Source organism: Branchiostoma lanceolatum, chromosome 5 (assembly GCF_035083965.1).
Source record: "Branchiostoma lanceolatum isolate klBraLanc5 chromosome 5, klBraLanc5.hap2, whole genome shotgun sequence".
NCBI classification, from domain to species: Eukaryota; Metazoa; Chordata; class Leptocardii; order Amphioxiformes; family Branchiostomatidae; genus Branchiostoma; species Branchiostoma lanceolatum.
The window spans coordinates 6809203-6830753 of record NC_089726.1 but is presented as its reverse complement, the minus strand read 5'-3'; the positions used below and the strand labels follow the sequence as shown (position 1 = coordinate 6830753).

The window sequence follows — 21551 nt, the reverse complement described above, 5'->3', positions numbered from 1 at the left end:
TGTACGTATACCGTTTTATGTTTGTTTGTATGATTGTGTATCTTCTGTCTGTACAATCAATGATAAATCGTTACATTGTCTATAAAAAGTTACTGGAACTAGCTCTAGCGTATGTAATGCATAGTACCCATTGTGTTAAAGGTGCACCAAGGGTCAGCGTGAGCGATGTTTGAGGTATATTTGGTATTGAGAGAAACCTTGCAGTTAGGGGCATGGGCTCAGTAACACTTGGCGAGGCAAGTACTAGTATTGATTGCACGGTAGACGCCCAGCGACTTTGGTACGAAGTACATTTGGGGACAGTGACGTATACTACGTATGGGAAATTTTTGAACGTGAAAAGGCCCAGAGTATTAAAACGATATTTTCCAATTACTGCGAGGCTGACTGAGTCCACTGAAACAAAGACAGCAGCTAAAAAATAGCAGAGGTACCTTGACGCACACAGAGAATAAATTACAACAAGGAGCAACCGATTTACTTCGCAGTTACAGTTGAATAGCAACAAATGACTCGGACAGGGAAGTCTGGCATACGACTGGACGAGGTATTTTGTTCTGTTCTTCTTTTAACTTCCTCTTTCTTTCATAGCTTTATCAAATATAGGATCGGGCCACTAAAACCGAAACTTCCCCCTTTTTCTGCTACAACGTACGACTAGTAATAGATAACGATATTAAGTAGCTAGAGAAGCTTCCATCTGAACAACAGATAGGAAGAAATTGATATTTGACGTCATGCATGAAACAGAAATAAAGGTTGTTCTACAAATGTAAATCAAGTCATGCATGGAACCCCCGCCCCTTTTGTCACATAAAAGTTCCGAAACAAACTTGAAAGGAAAAACTGGCAAATTATTATGTCGCAATGCTAAAATATAGTATCCTTCCAGTTTAGCACCGAAACCCTTAGAGTTTCGAGAGCGCTAGAATCCACAGCATCTAGCGTGCGTTGACTTCAACCCAACATCTAGCGTGGAGAAACAAAGGCATGAAAACATAACATACACATGCGACCTCTGCTTGTAAGTAACCTTTTCAGTCGAAGTGGAGGGAAACTTGAACCGTAAAGGGAGCTGGCATGGGGGTCATGCATGTTGAAGGCAGTGTTTACTATTGAAAAGTAACTTAAGTCATCCGTGTCAACTTCCTCCCTCAGAATAAGTTAAAAAACACGGTGGAAAGTGAACAGAACAAGGATCGTCTGACGGCATATTTCTGCGACGTACAACGTGAACGTGCGGCAACGATATGATTATCGACAACATCTGGTGGGTGACACTGACCGGGCTGCTCATTGGAATATCAGGACTACCAAGAGCACTGGAAAGTAGTGGCTACAGTTCTCCGGCACAGAAGTTCAACCTGTCCATACCAGAGAACGTCCCTGTCGGCACTGTTGTGGCCAACATCACGTCAGTTCTATCCAGTAAAGGCAATAACATCAGCTTTCAAATCGTCGACGGAGACCCGTACGGAAGGTTTTCGCTCAATCCCGATGCCGAGGGATCACAGGGCGTCCTGCGTGTCGCTAATCCACTCGACTTCCGCGTTCGTCAAAGGTATGATCTTGTCGTGTTGTTGAACTGTGCCGATATAAATGATAAACAATTTAATATTTCCAAGGAGACCTACTCCGTGAAAATCGCTATCACTGATGTACACGGCTACCCACCGCTATACAACACAACATGTGAGACTCCAGAAAGGGAAGGGAGTCCTCAACGACTGTTTAACTTCTCCAACTACATTTCTAGATACGAAACAGGCTGGATTCACACATCCACCTTACAGACTGAACAGCGCAATCATAACTTTGTTCTACGATCGGATAACGACGTCTGCGGCGGCATGTTTGTCAGTGGTTTGAAGAGTTTGAAAGATAACGGCTGGGCGAACATTGCTACTGCCTCGGGAGCAACGTTAAACTGTTCTTCCAGCCAAACGGGCATGACTGTTCATGTACAGCTGGTGAGTCGAACAAGTCCCAATGGTGTGTTCCAAGATCTTCGGAGAAGACACCTCATTAAGCCTAAATGGGTTAATGACGCAAGTTTTGGGTACTTCTGGGTCTATCAAATCGACGCTTACCAAACATTGTCACCAGCTACGATTAGGTGTGAGTCAACTCCTATCTATTTCCAAATCTCAGAAGACACAACGATCTATTCCATGCAGTTAACAATAGACAAACTCGGCTGCGCAAGGGGAAGGTTTGGTCCATGGTGTGAACAGGACTGCGTGTGTAAGAATGGCGCCCGTTGCCATGGTTTCAACGGTGCCTGTATGTGTCCTCCTGGATGGATAGGTGTGGCCTGTGACATCCCCACCAAAGCGGTAGCCATAGTAACGGTTCCTAGGCAACACATTTTCATCGGCAGTAATGTAACACTGTCGTGCACTGCAGTTCACCTCAACGTGTCGTCCATGGCGCTGAAGTACAGACCATTTCACTTGAACGCCCCCAGAGTCTTATCAAACCAAACATCAACCATAGAGTTTACCAGGAAGGCTTTCCGGGATGATTATAATGGTGTCTACACGTGTGTCGCTGAAACTGTCGGGACGAAGGTCGTTCTAGAGAAAGAACTGATTCTAAACGTCACGAGTTGTCCTCCCAACCTGTACGGGACGTTTTGTAACGACACGTGTGACTGTGAGAACGGAGGCCGGTGTGACCGGTGGAGTGGCTGCGTGTGCCTGCCAGGGTGGAGGGGAAAACATTGCGATCGTCCGTGCTCCCATGGTCACTACGGTTTGAATTGTAGTTTTTCGTGTGCGTGTCAGAACGGGGGTGTCTGTGATCACATCAACGGGACGTGCTTCTGCCAAGAGCCGTGGACTGGACAGGACTGCAGCCGACTACGTGCTAGACTAGGAAGCCAAAATCTACAGTTACTAGCTATTCTTGTGATTCCTGCTCTCGTTGTGATCGTGACATCAGCTTGGGTTCTTCTAAGAAAGAAAAATATGTGGAATGATCCACAGAGGCAACAGGAAGAATGCATTCTACTGCAAGAACCGGCCGCACAAGACGAGGAGAAAGAGGAAGTGGCGGCGAACCGTCGGTTGCCATGGGAACGATGTGAAGAACACCTAAAGGTGGTGACGACGATTGGAGAGGGGATCTCTGGTCACGTGGTGTTAGCTAAGCTGCGCACACCTGGGAAGGAACCGGTCTTGGTCGCCGCGAAGTCGATCTGTCTGGCTCATGAGAGCGGCGATGGGAGTGAGCGGTGTTACCGGGACTTTTATCGAGAAGTAGACAGTCTCATCTCGCTTCACGATCAGTCCGAACACAGAGAGGGAGATGACCAACGTGTCCACCCAAACATCGTCCAGCTGCATGGCATCATCACTCAGTCTCGGCCCAGACGGATCCTGCTGGAGTACGCTCCGAGAGGAGACCTTCTTCACTTCTTACGAGGGTCCCGCCAGAAACCCGACACTCGTCTGTCCGACCTGCTGCGGTTCGCTGTGCACGTTTCCCGCGCACTTCACGAGCTGGAAACTCTCAAGATCGTCCACCGTGACGTGGCCGCGCGGAACGTCCTCATCACAGAGGACGGCGTGGCCAAACTGGCCGACTTCGGTCTCGCCAGGGACGTTTACGCCAACACGGTCTACGTACACACCACGCACCTCGGCCAGGACGACCTGTTGCCGCTGAAGTGGATGGCGCTGGAGTCTCTCCAGGACGGAGTGTTCTCCAGCCACAGTGACGTGTGGTCGTTCGGCGTGCTGCTGTGGGAGATCGCCACGTTCGGAGAGGAGCCGCGCTACCCCCGGGTGTACCGTCCGGATTGCGGACAGCTGGTGCGGCTCCTGAAACGTGGTACCAGACTGGAGAAGCCGGAGAAATGTCCCGTTTCCCTGTACAGGCTGATGTGTCAGTGTTGGGCCAGAGGCCCACAGGACAGGCCCGACGCTGTAGAACTGGAACCGCGTTTGGAAGAAAGTATGGATGATGACTGACTCGCTGACTTTTAGTCATTTTTAGTCAATTTAACTAACCCTCCCACCCTTAATGTATGGTCGACATGATTGACGGAAAAGAAAGGACGAAAGATATATCAAGTAAAACAGATTACAGAGAAAGGAAGATCACTAACGCAGCTTAATATATGCAAGAACTGGACTATCTAAATGTGTATATATACAGTATATGTGGAACGACTGCATTGGCTTTTTCCATCACGAACAACAGTGTCACTTTTCACGTACTTTGCCACTGCAGGATTCAGTACGCTTAATCAGTAAGATAAATAATATGTTCTAGGGAATGCAAACTTTTGTCTAGTCTTTATCTCCAGAAATCTTTGTTGAGGGAAAGAGGAGATGTTGTCGTCCGAAATGTAAGAACACGATTTAGATAGGGGAAGTTGTCTTGTCACAAACAGAAAACCAGACCTTGTGGAATGCGGAAGTTCCGTTTTTCAATTCAGGTCCGATGTCGTCAGACGTTTAGGCATAAACATTTCAGCTTCGTCACACGTAGTGGTAACTTGGAGGTAAGCAAACAGACAGAACCATAAGCAACCAATGTAACAAATACCACTAACATTTAATCGACGTGTAACTTTAACTACAAGTCTTAAAAGTCCGAATAAAATGAATAGGTTATGCATATTTGCCTTGTCGTTGCTCTCGACAAAGAATATACCTGAATACTGACCCCCTCCACCCTCAATATCTACATTATATTGATCATCCGAGTTAGGAAGAAGTGAGCAAACAAACAGAACCAAAAGAAATTAATACGACAATTTTCGAAATACCAATTGAATTCAAAGAAACGTCTAGCTTTAAGTCCAAGCCCTAAAAGTCAGGAAATGACTAATAAGTTATGTATTTTTGCCTTGTCTTTGCAACTACACTCTTCTCTCGACAATGAGTATCTGGGCTAGCGTGAGCTATTTTTAATCTTGAAGGGAACCCTGCAGTTTGATGTATGGGCTAACTTGGCTAAGTAACAAATGGAAAGTTAGGAGCAGATCTTTCTGCCACATAACTTTTACTCGTATCGGGTCGTTTGACGTAACGGCAGGGTATTTGGTCCAGCACCTAGAGGTCCTGGGTTCGAATCTTGCCATTTCACTGATGTTGTGCCCTTGGGAAAGGCACTTAACACGATGTTCCTCACTCCACCCAGGTGTAAAAATGGGTACGAGACTTTGGTTAGGGAGATAAAAGGCGGTGGATGGTGAGGGTTGGGCTCCACCTTCCAATACCGTGCACTTGGATAACAGCCCACTGTCCCTACGGCCTCAAAAAGGCTATGGGACTACATTTAGGATCATCTAGCTTCAGTTTTACTCTGTTTACCCTGAAGGTGCCCCCAAACCCGGATTACCTGACACGTGTTGGTGATTAAGGTCTCCGCGGTGGGGCGGCGTTTATACTGTCAGGACCTGTTATCCTGACGAACAGGGTGACGTCCTTGAGTTAGAAGGTCAAGTAACACATGTCAGTCGTCATCCCGACTTCGGCATTTCTGAGTCAAGTTTAAAAGCACGTTAGCGTGTGCATATTTAGACGAACCGAACGGTGTAAAAGTGTTGAATTTGTGACTGAGACGTGATTGGAATCATTACGTCGATGATAAACACGTCACTGGACAGGGTGCACAGGGTTGTGGCTGGCACAAGGCCATGGATAAGGCCCCCATTCCACTAGACGCTGCGACCTCTCTAGGGTTGGGTTATTCTTGATTCCACAATTGAAATATCACGTATGACGTAAAAGTATGACTAAAAAGACAACAAAACACACAAAGCGTAACAAGATTCGTTTTTATCTATGAAATTCGTTGAGCGATCCATCAAATCGCTTGGTCGCAGCGCGGTCGCAGCGAGGTCGCCGCCCTGGTGGGATGAGGGTGTCAGCTGTCAGGTGTGAGCTGAACTCTGTGTCAGCAACCCTGCGCCAGAAAGATGACTCATACAAGGTGGCTTTCATCACGAGATACAATAGCGACGGCAGTTTTTAGTCTGCGGGTGACAAAACTATGTATGAGAGGAAAGTATCCACAAATGAAATGAAGTATGCGTTTTTCGAACAGACTAGCTGCGACACCAGCTTACTTCAATGGGACCCTTGTGACAGTGTCCTGGGACCTTAATTTGTTTCGGTGAGCATTCGTACGGCTTTATCGCAATGACAAGTAAGTCTAAGTGACGGGTCCTGGTGAGAGAGGAATCTTGCAATACCAAACGTTGCTGGGTACTTCACTGGGTGCATGCTGATAGATACTGGGTAACATCGGCTTGAGACAGTGCCTCAGTTTGTCAGCGATGTCTCTTCCACCCATGATGGACACTGCTGTGAAGTTAGTTTTCGTTACTTTCTTCATTTCTGCCGGAGGATCGTTAGACAGAAGTAGTTCAGATCTACAGCAGAGGCTACAGGATCTCGACACTTTCATCCAGAACCTGATGACATGTGAGTCCAGGCCTGTAGTCGGACTCACCGTGTCCGTCGTCAAGGACGGACAGACCATTTTCGCCAAGGGGTTCGGCCAAAGGGACCTGCAGACGGGACAAGCCGTGGACAACAGGACTCTCTTCGGAGTCGGCTCCATCTCCAAGTCCTTCACCTCAGCCCTGCTAGCGTCCATTCTCGGGGAGAGGGAAGACGTGAGCTGGGACACCGTCCTGACGGACATCCTGGGGCCGTCCTTCAGGTTCAGGGACCAGTTCCGCACTGAAGAGGCGACCCTGAGAGATCTTTTAGCTCACAAGATGGGTCTGGAAAGTCTGGGTCTTGCTCTTGACGTCGGGCAGGACATTGATAGAGTAGAGCTGGCAAGGTTGGTTGCAATCTCAGCGATCGCTAATCACACACAGTGTTCTCTGTTTACAAGTAGCATTAAAGTAGCAATAAAAAAGTTGAGCCCGGAGACCGAAAACGTGTATAGATCAAATCGCTGGAGTGCAGCCACACTACGCTCAACATTTCGGGAGAATTTTGTCAACTAAAGCTGAACATTCCTATCTTCAAGGGATGTCGTGATTATACTTTTAGCTCCGTAGCAGGACGTCGTTGACTGATGAGACTCAAGCCCTGCAATTTTCCACCAGTATCATAACATACGCAGCATGGACTGTGCCAACGGTTCATTAGGGGTGATGCAGAATGTATGCAAGTTGTCACTATTCAGAAACGTTCCATGGCTATTGGAAACAACATTTGCACGTGTCTCGACAGAAGTTTAAAATAGACGGCCTTCACAGCACAGATATGAAAAAAAAAGGTTAAGAGCGGTCCTGTTAGAATACATCTGAATTGGTACCGAAATTTTAGCAATAAGAGTTTGGCACTGCGACATTAGACCCTCTTGTCATTGGACACTGTCCTTTCGGTGACGAATTTCTCTCTTGCAGACAGATACGGTACTACAGGCAGGTCTACCCATTCCGTACCCGCTGGCATTACAACAACTTCATGTACACACTTGCCGGGCACGTGGCTGAGAAGCTTACTGGGAAACCCTACGAGACCCTCCTGCGGGAACGTCTCCTGCAGCCACTGGACATGGAAGACACCGTCTATCTGGCTGACACTCTAGAAGAGGACGGCTTTCTCAATTTTGCCCAGACGTACAGGACACACAATCAAACGGGTCCGTTTGTTCCGTACAGTCCAGAAGAGCGCAGGTATGGTTGTTAAGAATTATATATGCTACCAGAGCAAAGGTTGCTATCTGGCAGAATTGCCAATTCTATCGATAGAGATCGCGTTCGGAGTCTCGAAGATCGCGAAGAGGATACTAGAAATGTGTTTGGGTGGTCTCCTATTTACAAATCCTGACCTGTAAGACAATCTATAGACTCTACCGCCATCCGGTAGAATTGCCGATTGTACTGGCAGAGCTAGATTATGATCGCTATGTCTGTAAACAGATCTCTCTCTCTCTCCCTCTCTCTCTCTCTCTCTCTCTCTCTCTCTCTCTCTCTCTCTCTCTCCCCTTTTCTCTTAGTTCAGATATTAGATAGTGAGAAAATGGAATTGTTTCCACTTGTCCCCAAGTATTTCAGTATGAAAGAAGGTACCAGGTAGCACCGTCGCTGATAAAAGGTGCAGTCTCCAATATGTTTATTAACTGCAGACCTGTGAGGTTGCATCTTCCTGCAGGGGGCGTGGTGTCCAACGCCTTGGACATGGCCCGGTACATGAAGTTCCACCTCAGCGGGGGGAGGGACGCGGCCGGCCGCGCCGTGGTGCAGGAGGACACGCTACGTCAGACCCACGGGGCGGACTTCATCATGCCCCTGTTCAGCGAGAGGGTCGGACCAGACTGGCCGGTGGGGGCGGACATGCCGCACGGGTACGGGATGGGGTGGATGAGTGGCTACTACAGAGGTGGGCAATCTTGGCATATGATCAATATCTATCATAAAAACGGTATCTTAATATAAATCAACGTCAGCTTGTCATTTTTTTAAATGTACAGATCTAAAGATTTTCATTCGTCACTAAGACACACGGATTAACCATAGTGGATATACGGGTTACTTCAAATGACACAATGTAAAGCACAATCAGGTTGTCATCTGTAGTGTACATAGCTAAATATTAGAATCCACACTTTCATTCGTCTCTAGGCCATTGACGAATTTACCATAGTGATCGGAACTAGGTTTGACTTCGCTGTTATCGCTGTTTACTTAAGCTTCAAATGACACAATGTAAAGCAAATTGCAGGTGAAGTATATAGCTAGATATTATAACCTACACGTTTATTCCTCACTAGGCCATAGACGGATTTACCACAGTGGGTTGGTGACAGGGTTCACTTCCTTGTTGTCGCTGTTCCCGGCAGTTAAGGGCGGAGTCTTCACGTCCGTGAACGGCGTCAGAGGACAGAGTAAGGACGTACACAACGCCATCCATCACCAGGTGGGGGACATCCTGACAGGTCAGTGTCTTTTGGGTTGTCGGTCAATAATGAGATGCGCCGCCGACACGGTAATCGTTGCAAACGGCAAACTTCAAGCTCTTGGGACATTAACTTATTATAACAAGTTCTTATATCAAGCTAGTAAAATGTACTGCTTACATTCTTACATAACATACGCATTGTCATACACACAGAGACTGCTGGGGATGCAAAAGGTGACCGGAAATCAGAGCCAATTGCTTACACATCTTCTGATCGACAGGCAGGGATAAAACGTGCGACCGACTGCTCCACAGACATTCATACATCTTCCTCATTTAGCTTGGCCCATTCAGATTTTTGACTGTCCAGGATGGTGCTGACAACATTCATTTATGATGCTTCCTGTCCCTGATAATATACCTGCCATACTCATCTCATCTATCCCTTAGTCTAACCATTTTACCATTGGGGCACCACATAACATCTGGCAACCAGTTCCTCCATCCTTCTCGCTTTTCTGTTTTTCTTAGTGTCTCACTTAATGTCATACCTGCCCATTCTCTGATATTCTGCTGCTATATCATATAGAGAGATAACCAGTTCTTCTCTATCGTTCGTTAGGTCAGGACCACTGGCTGAACACCACTACTGCCTGCTCGTATCCGCAGCCTTGGTGGACCAGACCAAAGTTCAACGATTCCGTCGACATTCCCGAGACCTCGGATGAATTCCCGCGAGACAAACGTGACTACGAGGGTGTCTATGGCAACCGTGCGGTAGGCACCCTGACGATCACACTGAATGCTACAGATGGAGAACTTTACTTTAGACTCGGTCTGATCGGACATGGTGCTGTCTTGCCTACAAAAATTATCCACCTTTTAAAAGCAAGTTTTAAAGGACCGCTAGTTGGCTCAACTGCTCTTGTCGATGTTAAAGTGCAAGACGGTCTCGTCTTTGCCTTGTCGTTCAGAAGTGAGCCCCCCGGACCTGACGCCTTGTTCGAGAGAAATCTAAAACTAACAGATCCGGACCTTACATATCCAAAATGGGGTGGATGCGGCAATACCTCCGGCGCTATGCCAATTGTACTGTCTAGTCAGGGACTATCTATTATACTAATTATTATGTTTGTAATGTTCCTGCTGTAGTATCCAAGTATTTGTACCTCGTTAACAAGACCCATTGTAGCCCGAGAAGAACGGGCAAAGAAGGAAAAGACAGTTCTGTTATTTTTCACAAGGCATTTCTGAGCAAATCTCTTGTTGATGTATTCGAGTAAACATATGTAATCATCATGGCTATTTTAGGCACGTAGAAGAATCTGGCCATTGACAATGTCTACAATCGGTCTTCGGAATGTGCAAACAGCATATTTCGACACATAGAAAGTGCTTTAATATTCAGAAGTTGTATGCTCATGGTCTATGTATAAGGTAGTAGCTATAGCGTTAGTTGGAATGCCAAAGTTAACAAGGGTAGATTATTAAAGGCCATGATCTGATAGTATTCTTGTATCGTATAGTTGAAATACGGCTTGGGCTTTGCAGTTTTGGTCAGAATGATTTACATAGTATTACATTTCTTGAAGATTGATGTAGTACATATTATTGCTTATCTTGAATGAACAATAAACCTACTGATAAGTATACTGTACATGAGATATTCGCAAGGCTGTTGCTTCTAACCTTAAATGATTTCATCAGGTTGTTAGAACATAGGATATTGGAGATTTCTTTTTACACAACCAGGTAATCTCACCTGCTGATGTTTTGGTGTCTGTCACCGAAAGGTCAGCATGCAGGTGAGATTTACTGGCTGTGTAAAAAGAAATCTCCAATATCCTATGTTGCTTCTAATCTTATACCGGCAGATAAAACAAGACAGTCTCTAAGAAGCATGTACAGCATCAGTATAACATCACTAATAACAGAGCAGTTGGGAACATTGTTCTAAAAATGACATGAGGCCTTTTCCGCCACATGTAAATTCTGTCCAAGATCTTAGATACCATTCAATATAACAAACAGTGTTATTAACACTCTCTAAATATAAATATATTAAACCGACCATTAGTTAAGAATGAACTGGAGACTACTTTCTTTAAAGATCACATCATGTCAGTGAATGTAAACGCTGCAACAACCATAATGTAGAATGATATTGAAAACGGCACGATCCGGTCTCCGTCACTTGTAGGGTGCTGGCAGGACCCGTTGTCTACCGTGGCCTGGCTGTCGAAGTTGTCTGCAGCGGGACAGGTACAACCTCGGCGGGGCGGCTGGTACCCCTCCTCACACGGGCCTCCTCCCAAACACGTCGCGATGGCGCCAGCTACTCTCGCTCCCTCGAAGAAGGCGCCATGCAAGTAGCCGAAGTGCGGCCCTGTCCCGTCTCCCGCGAAGAAAAGACGCCCGGCGACTGGAGCCTGCAGCTTGCGTAGCTCCTCATCATCGATCCCGACTCCCCAGTTGGCGTAACTTCCGCGGAAGAATGGGTCCTGCTCCCACCTCGGCACCAGGATGTCTGTAGGATCGGGGATGTCGGCTCCGTACATGTTGCGGAGGACCGCCATGACTTCGGCCTGAGTTGCTTCGTCAGACTGGGCCTCCACACGTCGTGCCTCGTCGTCGACCACGGTCACTGTAATTTAAGGAAAAGACAAATGACGCTCGGTGAAGGAGAAAGCTTAGCATACATCATCTCGAACAATGTAGGACTCCAGTCATTGACGTATTTTGGTAAACATGTCTCTACATCAATATCACACAAAATTCTTGTATCTGTCAGTCAGCATCAAGTCTTTTATTTTGTCTCACAAAATCGGGCTAGCGACAGATTAACTTACCTAGAAGGATGTTGGTGCCTTCAGGAAACACGCCTGGAGATTCCATGTTCTGCCACACGGTGTAGTAGCCCCTGCGTTCTCCTATATATCCGATGTATTCATCGTCGTCCCAGAATTTTGACGGGAACTTCAGATAGATCTTCGTGTACGATACCATGTGGACTCGAGAGTTGGCCTCTCGCTTCCAGTCGGGCAGACCGGGGACAAACTCGACGGACTTACTTTGGAGAACCCCCATGCTGAAAGTCACGATTGCCAAATCAGCGGTGTACCTGGAACCATCTTTGGTGGTGACCGTCACGCCATCGTCAAACCATCGGATCGTGGTGATGGTTTTGTTGAGCTTGAGCCGTTGGTCGTTTTCTGCGAGGAAGCTTTCTGCCATTTGCTCGATGATGTAGACAAATCCTCGCTGGTCTGTAATGAGGTACTCCGACTCACCGAACATGTCTGTCGTCAGATTAAGCTCCCCTCTGAGCAAAGATGACACATCTGGCTTCTCCCCATAATACATGTCATACCAATAGTACTGAACGGCTTTCTCCATGGACGAGGTTGGGTTCCAACCGCTCAACTTCAGGGCAGCTCGTAGCGGCATATCGGGTTGTCCAGTGGCGTTTCTCTCCACCGCTAAGTCGTAGGCGGCCTCTGATGGCTCGTCAAGGGACGCGAGGACTGTGTGCCACTGCGAGGTCACATCGTGCCCAGAGCTGTTCCTGACCTTGATGCCGTTCTGGCTGGCGTCGATGCCGGTCACGTTATAAGTCTCGACCATCCGCCATATTGGATTGTCATCGGATGTGCCATAAACCCAGTTTGGGCCGATGTCGATGGTCTTTCCGCCGAACTGCACCGACCAAACTCGGCCCCCGATACGCCCGGTGCCTTCGAGGATGATGAAGTCGGTCAGGCCGCTCTGGTTGAGGCTGCGGGCGGCCGATACTCCCGCCATCCCGGCACCCAGAACCAACACTTTGGTCTTCACCTGCATGTGAAGATGGTAACCACAGAACACAAATGGAGTAACTGAATGTGCAGATTTCCATGAAAACTATTTTCTCCCATTCCGGTCTCCCCAATTGAGAAAGAACCCCATTGAGAGTGGTAGAGAAAGCCATCGTCACCAGGGCACACAGAGGTCCGGCTCTCACCTGACGTATTTTTACCGCCACTGAAGCAGGGAGAATGGTTTGAGCACCAACTTTGGAATCTAAAAGAGTATCCTTTCCACCAGATTTAGCTTGCCTTGGGGTATAGCACTATACACACACAAAAAACGCTCAATAACTGAGCTTCACTTTGTTTAATCAGGACATTCTAGGCTGGAAACAGGCATAAAATATTTTGACTTGATTCTATTTATTCATTTCCACAATTGCATATGTTAAAATCAATTTACAGAACATTAATAGAACACACAAGTACACATACGGGGGAAAGAAAAAAAGCCATGATGGCGTGTTCTAGGTCTTCTTACATCTAAGTTAACAAATCTAGCAAATCGTAAAGTGATAATGAAAGGAAATGACAACAAATAATAGCAATATGATAACAAATTAGAGAATGATAATGATAGTAAATGGTAATAAATAGTAACTGTATGATAATTGATAAGAGACAAACTAAAGGATCTTTAGTTCATGACATAGCCTCTATGCAAATACGAGGGTCATTGAGGAGGATAAACTCTTGCGACACACACTGTATCATTGAAACGATCCCCCCTGATAAATTGGAAACCCCAGTCCTGACCCATTCCTACAATGACACATGTGATTGTAGTGTTGTCGTGCTTTAAACAGGTCTGTGTTGTATGTTTATTCTTGCAGAGCAAGACACGGTATATACAAGGATCATGTTACCGAACTCAAAACAAACAGCGATATCGCGAATTGTGACGACCTAAAAAATGTAATATTTCGTCGCCGCCTGTTTTTCGTTTGGGTCAATGTGATTTCATATTTGAAGAGCTTTGGCAAAAAGGGTCTGGAGACCACATAAATTCGAATCGTGAAACATCTAGAGCTTATCTATATAGTATGTACTTAATACATTGTCATCAATGTTCCATAAAACGTGCTATTTTCACCAGCAGCTTTCCTCGCCATAAGCTCTTAGAAACGCCCTGCGTATGTGTGGCTTATGTAGAATCACACAAATATCAAATGACTAGAATGGGATATAGTACACGATGTATCTATTTATTCTTTGTGTCTCAATTCTTTAAGGCTCTGGGAAAACACTGACAGTTCCTCCATTTCAGGCTAACCAAGTTAGACCACATGACTGTATAGTGTTCAATGGTTTGCAGGTACAAGGACTTGACGTTTCAGTTGTAAAACTGTTTGATTTGTTTGAAAGGTACCTGTCCTAATACCCACCAGATTCGTTTTGATCGTTATCAAATCACCCACTTATATATTAGCTCCCACACCGGGTAAACCGCCTTTTAGACGTGACACACCAGTTTTGTACATTAAGTTCAAGCTGCGTAAGATAAGACTGCAGCTGTAAGGTAAGGTTTGATCCAAAAGCACGAGGATGGAGTGGCGATTGGCCCTTGTCTTTTGGATAAATGTGGTGGGATCGTGCTGCTAGAGATGAGCTCTCCTCAAACTCAGGACCCCTGGATATACGTCACACCCGAGAGAACGTTCATATCCGACTCTAGCTGGTACTTATGTTCACCCGAGTCGAGTAGTGAAATAGGTGTAAAGTGCCTTTACCAAGGGCGTTACATTTGGGGCCTACTAGGGAACTCAGAGCCGCTACATTCTTAGTCAACAACCATCAGGCGTATCTGCTGCCGATGTGGTATGGCGGTCTTGTGATTATGATAATCACAAGACCGCCATGCCACATCGGCAGCAGATACGCCAGACACAACTTTCAAAACACACTTACCGTTTCACCTTCACAGGTAGTTATCATCATGAGAAGGAACGTCGCTATTCTTGACCATAAAGAGAACATGGTTGAGGCGTTTTGACTTTTGTCTCTCCAGCTTTTAAGAATGCCAACTGTTGATCTGTTGTGCCAGTTCACTCTCACACCTTTGTGTGTGAATAATGTGTGCATGAGAGGACCGTACCAGCCAACCAATCACGTGACAGACACACGACACAGTATACTTTTAAGTTTGTCTCCACGAGTAGTTCTCAGTAGTTGTTGGTATTGTCCCGCGAGCGTATTGGTTACCGACGGTCAGGACAAGCGAAAAGAACTACGCCGTTCTTGACCATATCGAGAGAATTGTGGTGTTTGTCCTTAGTCCCTTTGCCTCCTTATGCGTGCTGTAACCACGTGTTCTTCTTCTTATATACGAATCGATGAAAGTAATATGGGGAAGTGATTTGAGTGTCCATCCTTCGCCAATGATGTCTCCAAGTATTTAACAAACGGACGTATTTGTTGATCACCAGAAAGTCTCTCAATTCAAAAATCACCTTGAGCGTATTGTTCACCTGAAAATCGACCCTATCAAAGTTTTAAAACTAGTAATTGGACGGGTATCTGCGAACAGCTGCCGATCTCTTAAAACCGCGCGACTTGAGAGAACTCCGGGCGTATTACTGCTAAAGATGTCAGAGCTCACAGAGTCCTTGACCGATCGATTGGACTGCTGCGGGGCATTAAGGACAGACATGACTAATACGAAGATCCTGACTCATGTTGTACGAGTATGTTCTTGTTATCTCCATGAAAAATGGAGATACTGTTTTGGGTGTGTCTGTGTGTCTGTTTGTCTGTCTGTCTGTTTGTTTGTCTGTTTGTCTGTCTGTTTGTGTTTCCGGACTACTGTAGTCAGCATAACTCAAGAACCTCTTGATGGATTATGATGATATTTGGTATGTGGGCAGGTGTTGTGAAGCCGTAATTCAAGGTCGATTTTGGGCCCCCTGGTATGTGACCTTGGTACTGCAGCAGAACTTCAATTTTTGTATCTTTTGACCTGGACGTGCTGTGGTCTTGTTTGGTCTTGTGAATATTTCCATAACATGTATAACGTTACGTAAGAAAAGGCGGTTAATTCAAAACAAGCAACAGTACTAGGTATGATCTAAAACAAGATGCATGCAAATCATTTTGTCCAAAGCTGTATAATCTAAGGCGTCTTATGATAAAAGGATATAAGGATGTTAAAAAAGCAATGTTAAAGTGCTTGTGATGTGTCACAAACGACAAACATACAACAGTTCCTTATTACAAGTAACCATCATAACTATTGTTCAATGACCATAGGTGCTTGTACAAAACATACACCTTTCTGATGTTATCTTACAAATCCTATTTCAAGTTCTTGATTCTTGAAATTAATTGGCGGCTCATGACGTCATAGTTAACACGACAGGCGGTTCGGAACCTGGTACCACGAAACTTAAACGTTCTTTTTGAGAAGCAGAAAAGCAAACAAAAATGGAAACTAGTAATTAAGGGTTAATGACCCCCCCCCCGATATGAATATGGTGTCATAAGGCCTGGTCATTTGCTATAGCCACCGAATAAACTAGCAAATGACCAGGCCTTATGACACCATATACACCGACGAGTTGGCGGGTCATTGACGTTATTACCATATAGCCTATCCAACCTGACCCACGTAAGAGTAAAAGAAAATCCTGTATGACGCATAGATCCCTTGATACTGTAAAAAATGTATTTCAGAATTTACATTTGTCCTTTTTGTACAGAAGATGATAGATTTCATTTTTAAACCAAAATTTCCCGACACTGTTTAATAACATTGCAATCTTGGCATTTCATACCTTTTTCAAATCTATTCTAAGTCATCTCTATTCATCATCATTCCTCCCTGCTGGGTGTCCTTCTGATTGGTCAAAGCTGTAGGTGGTTCCACTAACAGTTGGGGTGTCAAAAATACTGTTTTCTTCCCGTCCCTTTAGATTTAACTTGTATTGAAATGATTAATTCTATCTTATCATATCTTCACAACAGATTTGGTTTATTTTAGGATGGTAAAATTTTTATGGAACAAATAAACATGATACAAATGTTCACAAAAGGAGTCGCCTCCTTTTACATAATGGAACGGTCTAACAGGTCCTTTATTGTAATAAAGGCACACTTGAGATTGATTCATCACCATTTGTGGCATTTTTATATCATTATGGCGTCAGAACTGGAATGGAGGCTTCTGATTGGTCAATGAAATCTGGTTGTATGATAATTGTATGTAATTCACGATGATTAGGCACAGTTTGCTTCTCAAAAGAGTCGTCAGGTTCGGAACCGACTGCCGACTTATGTTTTTAACTTAGCTGCTTGTAATAGGGAACTGTTGTATTTCAGTGTCATTGTTCATGAGGCACTTTAAGCTAGTTTTGTACAGCACACCTTGGTTTGCAGCCCTGCTTTGAACTCGCTTATCGGGTTCTCGTATAATGCTCGGCAGCCCTTACACTTCACTTCGGGCAATTCAACTGAAGCAACAGCAATGGCACCGGTATTTCGACAAAAAACAGATACATGTACCAATTTAGATTACCTCAGTAAATATACAGATTGCCTCTTGTAGCACCAATTATCTGAATGTGGGGACAATTTAGTCAATTTGGTTTCTTTAATAGATACCTAGGGACTTAAAAATGGGTCATCTCTATTTACAGTACTTGATGACAAGGGATGGACACTAAAATTACTTCTCTATATCACTTGTATCGCTACATGTAGTTTTATACATAGGAAGAACAACGGGTGGTTAGAGCACGTGAATAAGGCGAAGAGAAACAAAAGCAATGAAACCACAATTCTCTTTATATGGACGAGAACGGCGTTGTTCTTTTCGCTTGTCCTGACTATCGGCAAGTTTTTTTACATTTAAAAAAAAATCTTTTTTATTAGAAGTACAGTAACAAAGGCAATGACGAGGACATAGTGGCACTGCACTCAAGTACAAAGCTTATATCACAGTGCCACTGAAAAGCTACTTAATATCAGACAAGGACAAACTTAAACTTAAAGTAGGATAAATAAATTATGACTTGACTAAAATGACATGAAACTAAAGCCAACAACATATGAAAGCGGCAAGTTTGAAGATGTTGTTGCATGAATGGTCTCTTCCTAAGACTTGCTAAACCTGAAGCATTTACACCGCAGTCACTGTGTTCTTTAAGGACGAAAAATTGTAACGTGATTTGATATGAGGTGTGCCGCGACGACATCGCCCTACATAAAGTACTGTCTCCTCTTTTGTTCGCGCAAGGACATATCCTATACAATGTCCTTGGTTCGCGGTTGAAACACCCCATAGCTCTCACGCAAACAAAGGTGTGACCGAACTGGCACAACCACTTTACCCGTATCTGACCAACAGGTGGCCATCTTAGAAGTTGGAGAGAAAACACCACGACCATGTTTTCGATATTTTTAAGAATAGCGGCGTCCCTTCTTATTATGTCAACCGCCTGTGAATGCGAGACGGTAAGAGCATTTTGAAAGCTGTGTTTTGTGTATGATGTTGATGTGGGAGGCTGATCTTGTGGCTACGTTTGTTGAGAATCTAAATGTTTTGGGTTTGAATCCGGCCTTGAATGCCCCGAATGGTAAACCATTGGGAAACGCTCTTTACACCAATTTCTTCACTCGACTCGGAAAATGAGTATCTAGCTTCGATTAGGGACGTCTTCTAGGATGAGACGTAAAGTCGAAGGTCTCGTGTTTGAGGAGCTAGAGCCACACGTCGACCACGTCAGCAATGATCCTGCCACAGTTATAGAAAAGAATAGGGGTTAAGCTATACAGTGGGTCACACATTACAGTCCGGTACTACTCGTACACAGCTTGAACTTACTGTACAAAACCGATCTGTCACGGCTTAAGGCGGCTAAACGACTTCACCGGGCTTTGGGCTGGACAGTTGACCTACACTTGATTTTCTGTGCGCAGGGAAAATAGCACTCATTATGGCGTGTGCATAGAATGACGACAATGTAATGTATTAAGGACGTGCAAGACAGATAAAGGGATGTACTATTAATGTACATATTTCACTGTATATGTCACTTAGATGTTAGTTAGGTTTGTGTTAAACGACCTGTATCTAGCCCCTCGGGGCACGAACATACAATAAAGGTCTTCAATCAATCAATCATTAATGTCACTAATGTATGAATTCAAATTGAATTGACACTATCGATACAATTTGCGAGAAGTCGTCATCATCCGTTATGATGCTATTTGTTTTTAGGTCGATAATACGTAACATAACCCTCCTGGTCACGGGGTCATGCTCTGAAATGACAAACGTTCAATACGGGTACAGAAAAAAAAAACAAGACAACGCCACATTGATCATGGCACAAGTTATATCGTAGTAAGTGGTCAGAGGTGGGGTTGCGGATGTATCGAGGGTGGATCTTTTCAATGATTCATTTAGTATCGCTAGAGTTTGTTCTCTCAATGAGCAAAGCCTGGCACATTGCACAGACCATGTCACACGTAGTCAACCAAATATCTTAGGTTATTTCTGTAATTCATCTGCTCGTTTCCGGACTAGAATTTCCTCCCTGAACTAACAGTAGTTCTTCTTGAAATTGACATTATACCCAAGGCAGCTGCAATCCGGGAAGGGATACTCTTTCAGTTCCCAAATTTTGTGTTTAAAATTTTCCTTCCAGAAACTTCCTTCTCTATTCCTCTCAATTGTTGTCTTACTCATTTGGGGAGATCAAAATTGGACAAAATATTTTTATCGGAAATCTGCACATTCAGTTACCCCATTTCTATATCTGTTGGTTGCCATCTTCACATGCAGGTGAAGACCAAAGTGTTGGTTCTGGGTGCCGGGATGGCGGGAATATCGGCCGCCCGCAGCCTCAACCAGAGCGGCCTGACTGACTTCGTCATCCTCGAAGGCACCGGCCGTGTGGGGGGCCGAGTCTGGAAGGTGCAGTTCGGCGGAAAAAACATCGACATCGGCGGGAACTGGGTTCATGGCATCTCCGACGACAATCCGGTATGGGAGATGGTTAAGAGTTATAACATGACCGGCATCGTCAGCAACTGGGACAGCATCAAGGTCAGGAACAGCTCTGGTCACAACGTAACCTCGCAGTGGCACACAGTCCTCGCGTCCCTTGACGAGCCCTCAGAGGCCGCCTACGACTTAGCCGTGGAGAGAAACGCCACTGGACAACCCGATATGCCGCTACGAGCTGCCCTGAAGTTAAGCGGTTGGAACCCAACCTCGTCCATGGAGAAAGCCGTTGAGTACGCCAGCTATGACTGGGGTTATGGAGAAGAGCCAGATGTGTCATCTTTACTCAGAGGGGAGATTGATTCGACAATAGAAATGTTCGGCGAGTCGGATTACTTCATTACAGACCAGCGAGGATTTGTCTACATCATCGAGAAAATGGCAGAAAGCTTCCTCGCAGAAAACGACCAACGGCTCAAGCTCAACAAAACCATTACCACAGTACAGTGGGCTGACGATGGTGTGACTGTCACCACCAAAGATGGTTCTAGTTACACCGCCGACTTTGCAATCGTGACCTTCAGCATGGGGGTTCTCCAAAGCAACTCCGTCGAGTTTGTCCCAGGTCTGCCCGACTGGAAGCGAGAAGTCATCTTTCGAGTCCGCATGTCTTTGTACACGACGATCTACATGAAGTTCCCGTCTAAATTCTGGGACGACGATGAATACATCGTGTACGTGGGAGAGCGCAGGGGCTACTACACCATTTGGCAGAACATGGAGGCTGAAGGCTTGTTTCCTGCAGGAACCAACATCCTTCTAGGTAAGTCATAACATGGAATTAAGGCTTTCAGCTCGATTTGGTGAGATGAAATAACATGAATGATACCAATATTGACAGAATACGTCAATGGTGACTAAAGCCCTTAATTGTATACTGTATAAGCCATGCTTTCATGTGCCTACAATGTAATAATAATCGTGTGTCTTTTCCCTTTTCCTTCCAGTGACATTGACGGCAGAGGAGGCACGACGTGTGGAGGCCCAGTCTGACGAAGCAACTCAGGCCGAAGTCATGGCGGTTCTCCGCACCATGTACGGAGCCGGCATCCCCAATCCTACAGACATCCTGGTGCCGAGATGGGAGCAGGACCCGTTCTTCCGCGGCAGCTTCGCAAACTGGGGAGTCGGGATCGATGATGAGGGGCTCCGCAAGCTGCAGGCTCCAGTCGCCGGACGTCTTTTCTTCGCGGGAGACGGGACAGGACTTCACTATGGCTACCTACAGGGTGCCTTCTTCGAGGGAGCGAGAGTAGCTGGCGCCATCGCGACGTGTGTGAGAGGAGGCCCGTGTGAGGAGGGGTACCAGCCGCCCCGCCGGGGCTGTACCTGTCCCGCTGCAGACAACTTCGACAGCCAGGCCACGGTAGACAACGGATCCTGCCTGTACCCCACCAGCGGCGGAGACCGGATCGTACCGGTTTTAACATCATTCTACATTATGGTTGTTGCAACGTTTACTTTAAATGATATGAAGTGGTATTAAAGTGGCGGAAAATACTTTGTGCTTGATTTTTGACGAATGGTCGATTTATCGAGCGTCAACAACTTTCACTTACCTTGAATGATATATAAACCCTTGGATAGAATTTACCAGTGACAGAAAAGGTCTCATGTCATTTTCATAGCCTTTTTTAAAAATTCTCTTATCTGCTCTGTTAGTGATGTTATGCACAAGTTTTATTTTTGTGACCGTTCTTTTCAATTCTGCCCGTGTGTGATTAGAAGCAAAGGTCTTGTGAATATTTCCAGTACTTTAGAACTGTCGGTTACTACTCATTCAAAACAAGCAACAAAGTATTAGATATGATATGAACGAAAACG

General features: G+C 45.4%; 4 protein-coding genes across 4 annotated transcripts; 3 read left to right on the top strand and 1 right to left on the bottom strand.

Annotated features, from left to right (window-relative positions):
* Positions 1-1068: 1068 nt before the first annotated feature.
* Positions 1069-4894, top strand: LOC136434689 (uncharacterized). Its single transcript, XM_066427673.1, has one exon. The coding sequence runs from the start codon at positions 1251-1253 to the stop codon at positions 3972-3974; it is 2724 nt and encodes a 907-aa protein (XP_066283770.1). The 5' UTR covers positions 1069-1250; the 3' UTR covers positions 3975-4894.
* A 1148-nt stretch (positions 4895-6042) lies between these two features.
* On the top strand, positions 6043-10536 carry LOC136434691 (uncharacterized). The gene is made up of 5 exons (XM_066427675.1): positions 6043-6807; positions 7382-7654; positions 8107-8360; positions 8752-8916; positions 9502-10536. The coding sequence occupies exons 1-5, from the start codon at positions 6293-6295 to the stop codon at positions 10029-10031; spliced, it is 1737 nt and encodes a 578-aa protein (XP_066283772.1). The 5' UTR covers positions 6043-6292; the 3' UTR covers positions 10032-10536.
* A 411-nt stretch (positions 10537-10947) lies between these two features.
* Positions 10948-12992, bottom strand: LOC136434690 (uncharacterized). The gene is made up of 2 exons (XM_066427674.1): positions 11729-12992; positions 10948-11523 (listed from the first exon to the last, which is right to left on the bottom strand). Exons 1-2 carry the CDS (start codon positions 12717-12719, stop codon positions 10991-10993), a joined length of 1524 nt encoding a protein of 507 aa, XP_066283771.1. The 5' UTR covers positions 12720-12992; the 3' UTR covers positions 10948-10990.
* A 6518-nt stretch (positions 12993-19510) lies between these two features.
* LOC136434688 (uncharacterized) lies at positions 19511-21299 on the top strand. Its single transcript, XM_066427672.1, has 2 exons — positions 19511-20490; positions 20675-21299. The coding sequence occupies exons 1-2, from the start codon at positions 19539-19541 to the stop codon at positions 21211-21213; spliced, it is 1491 nt and encodes a 496-aa protein (XP_066283769.1). The 5' UTR covers positions 19511-19538; the 3' UTR covers positions 21214-21299.
* The last annotated feature ends 252 nt before the right edge of the window (positions 21300-21551 follow it).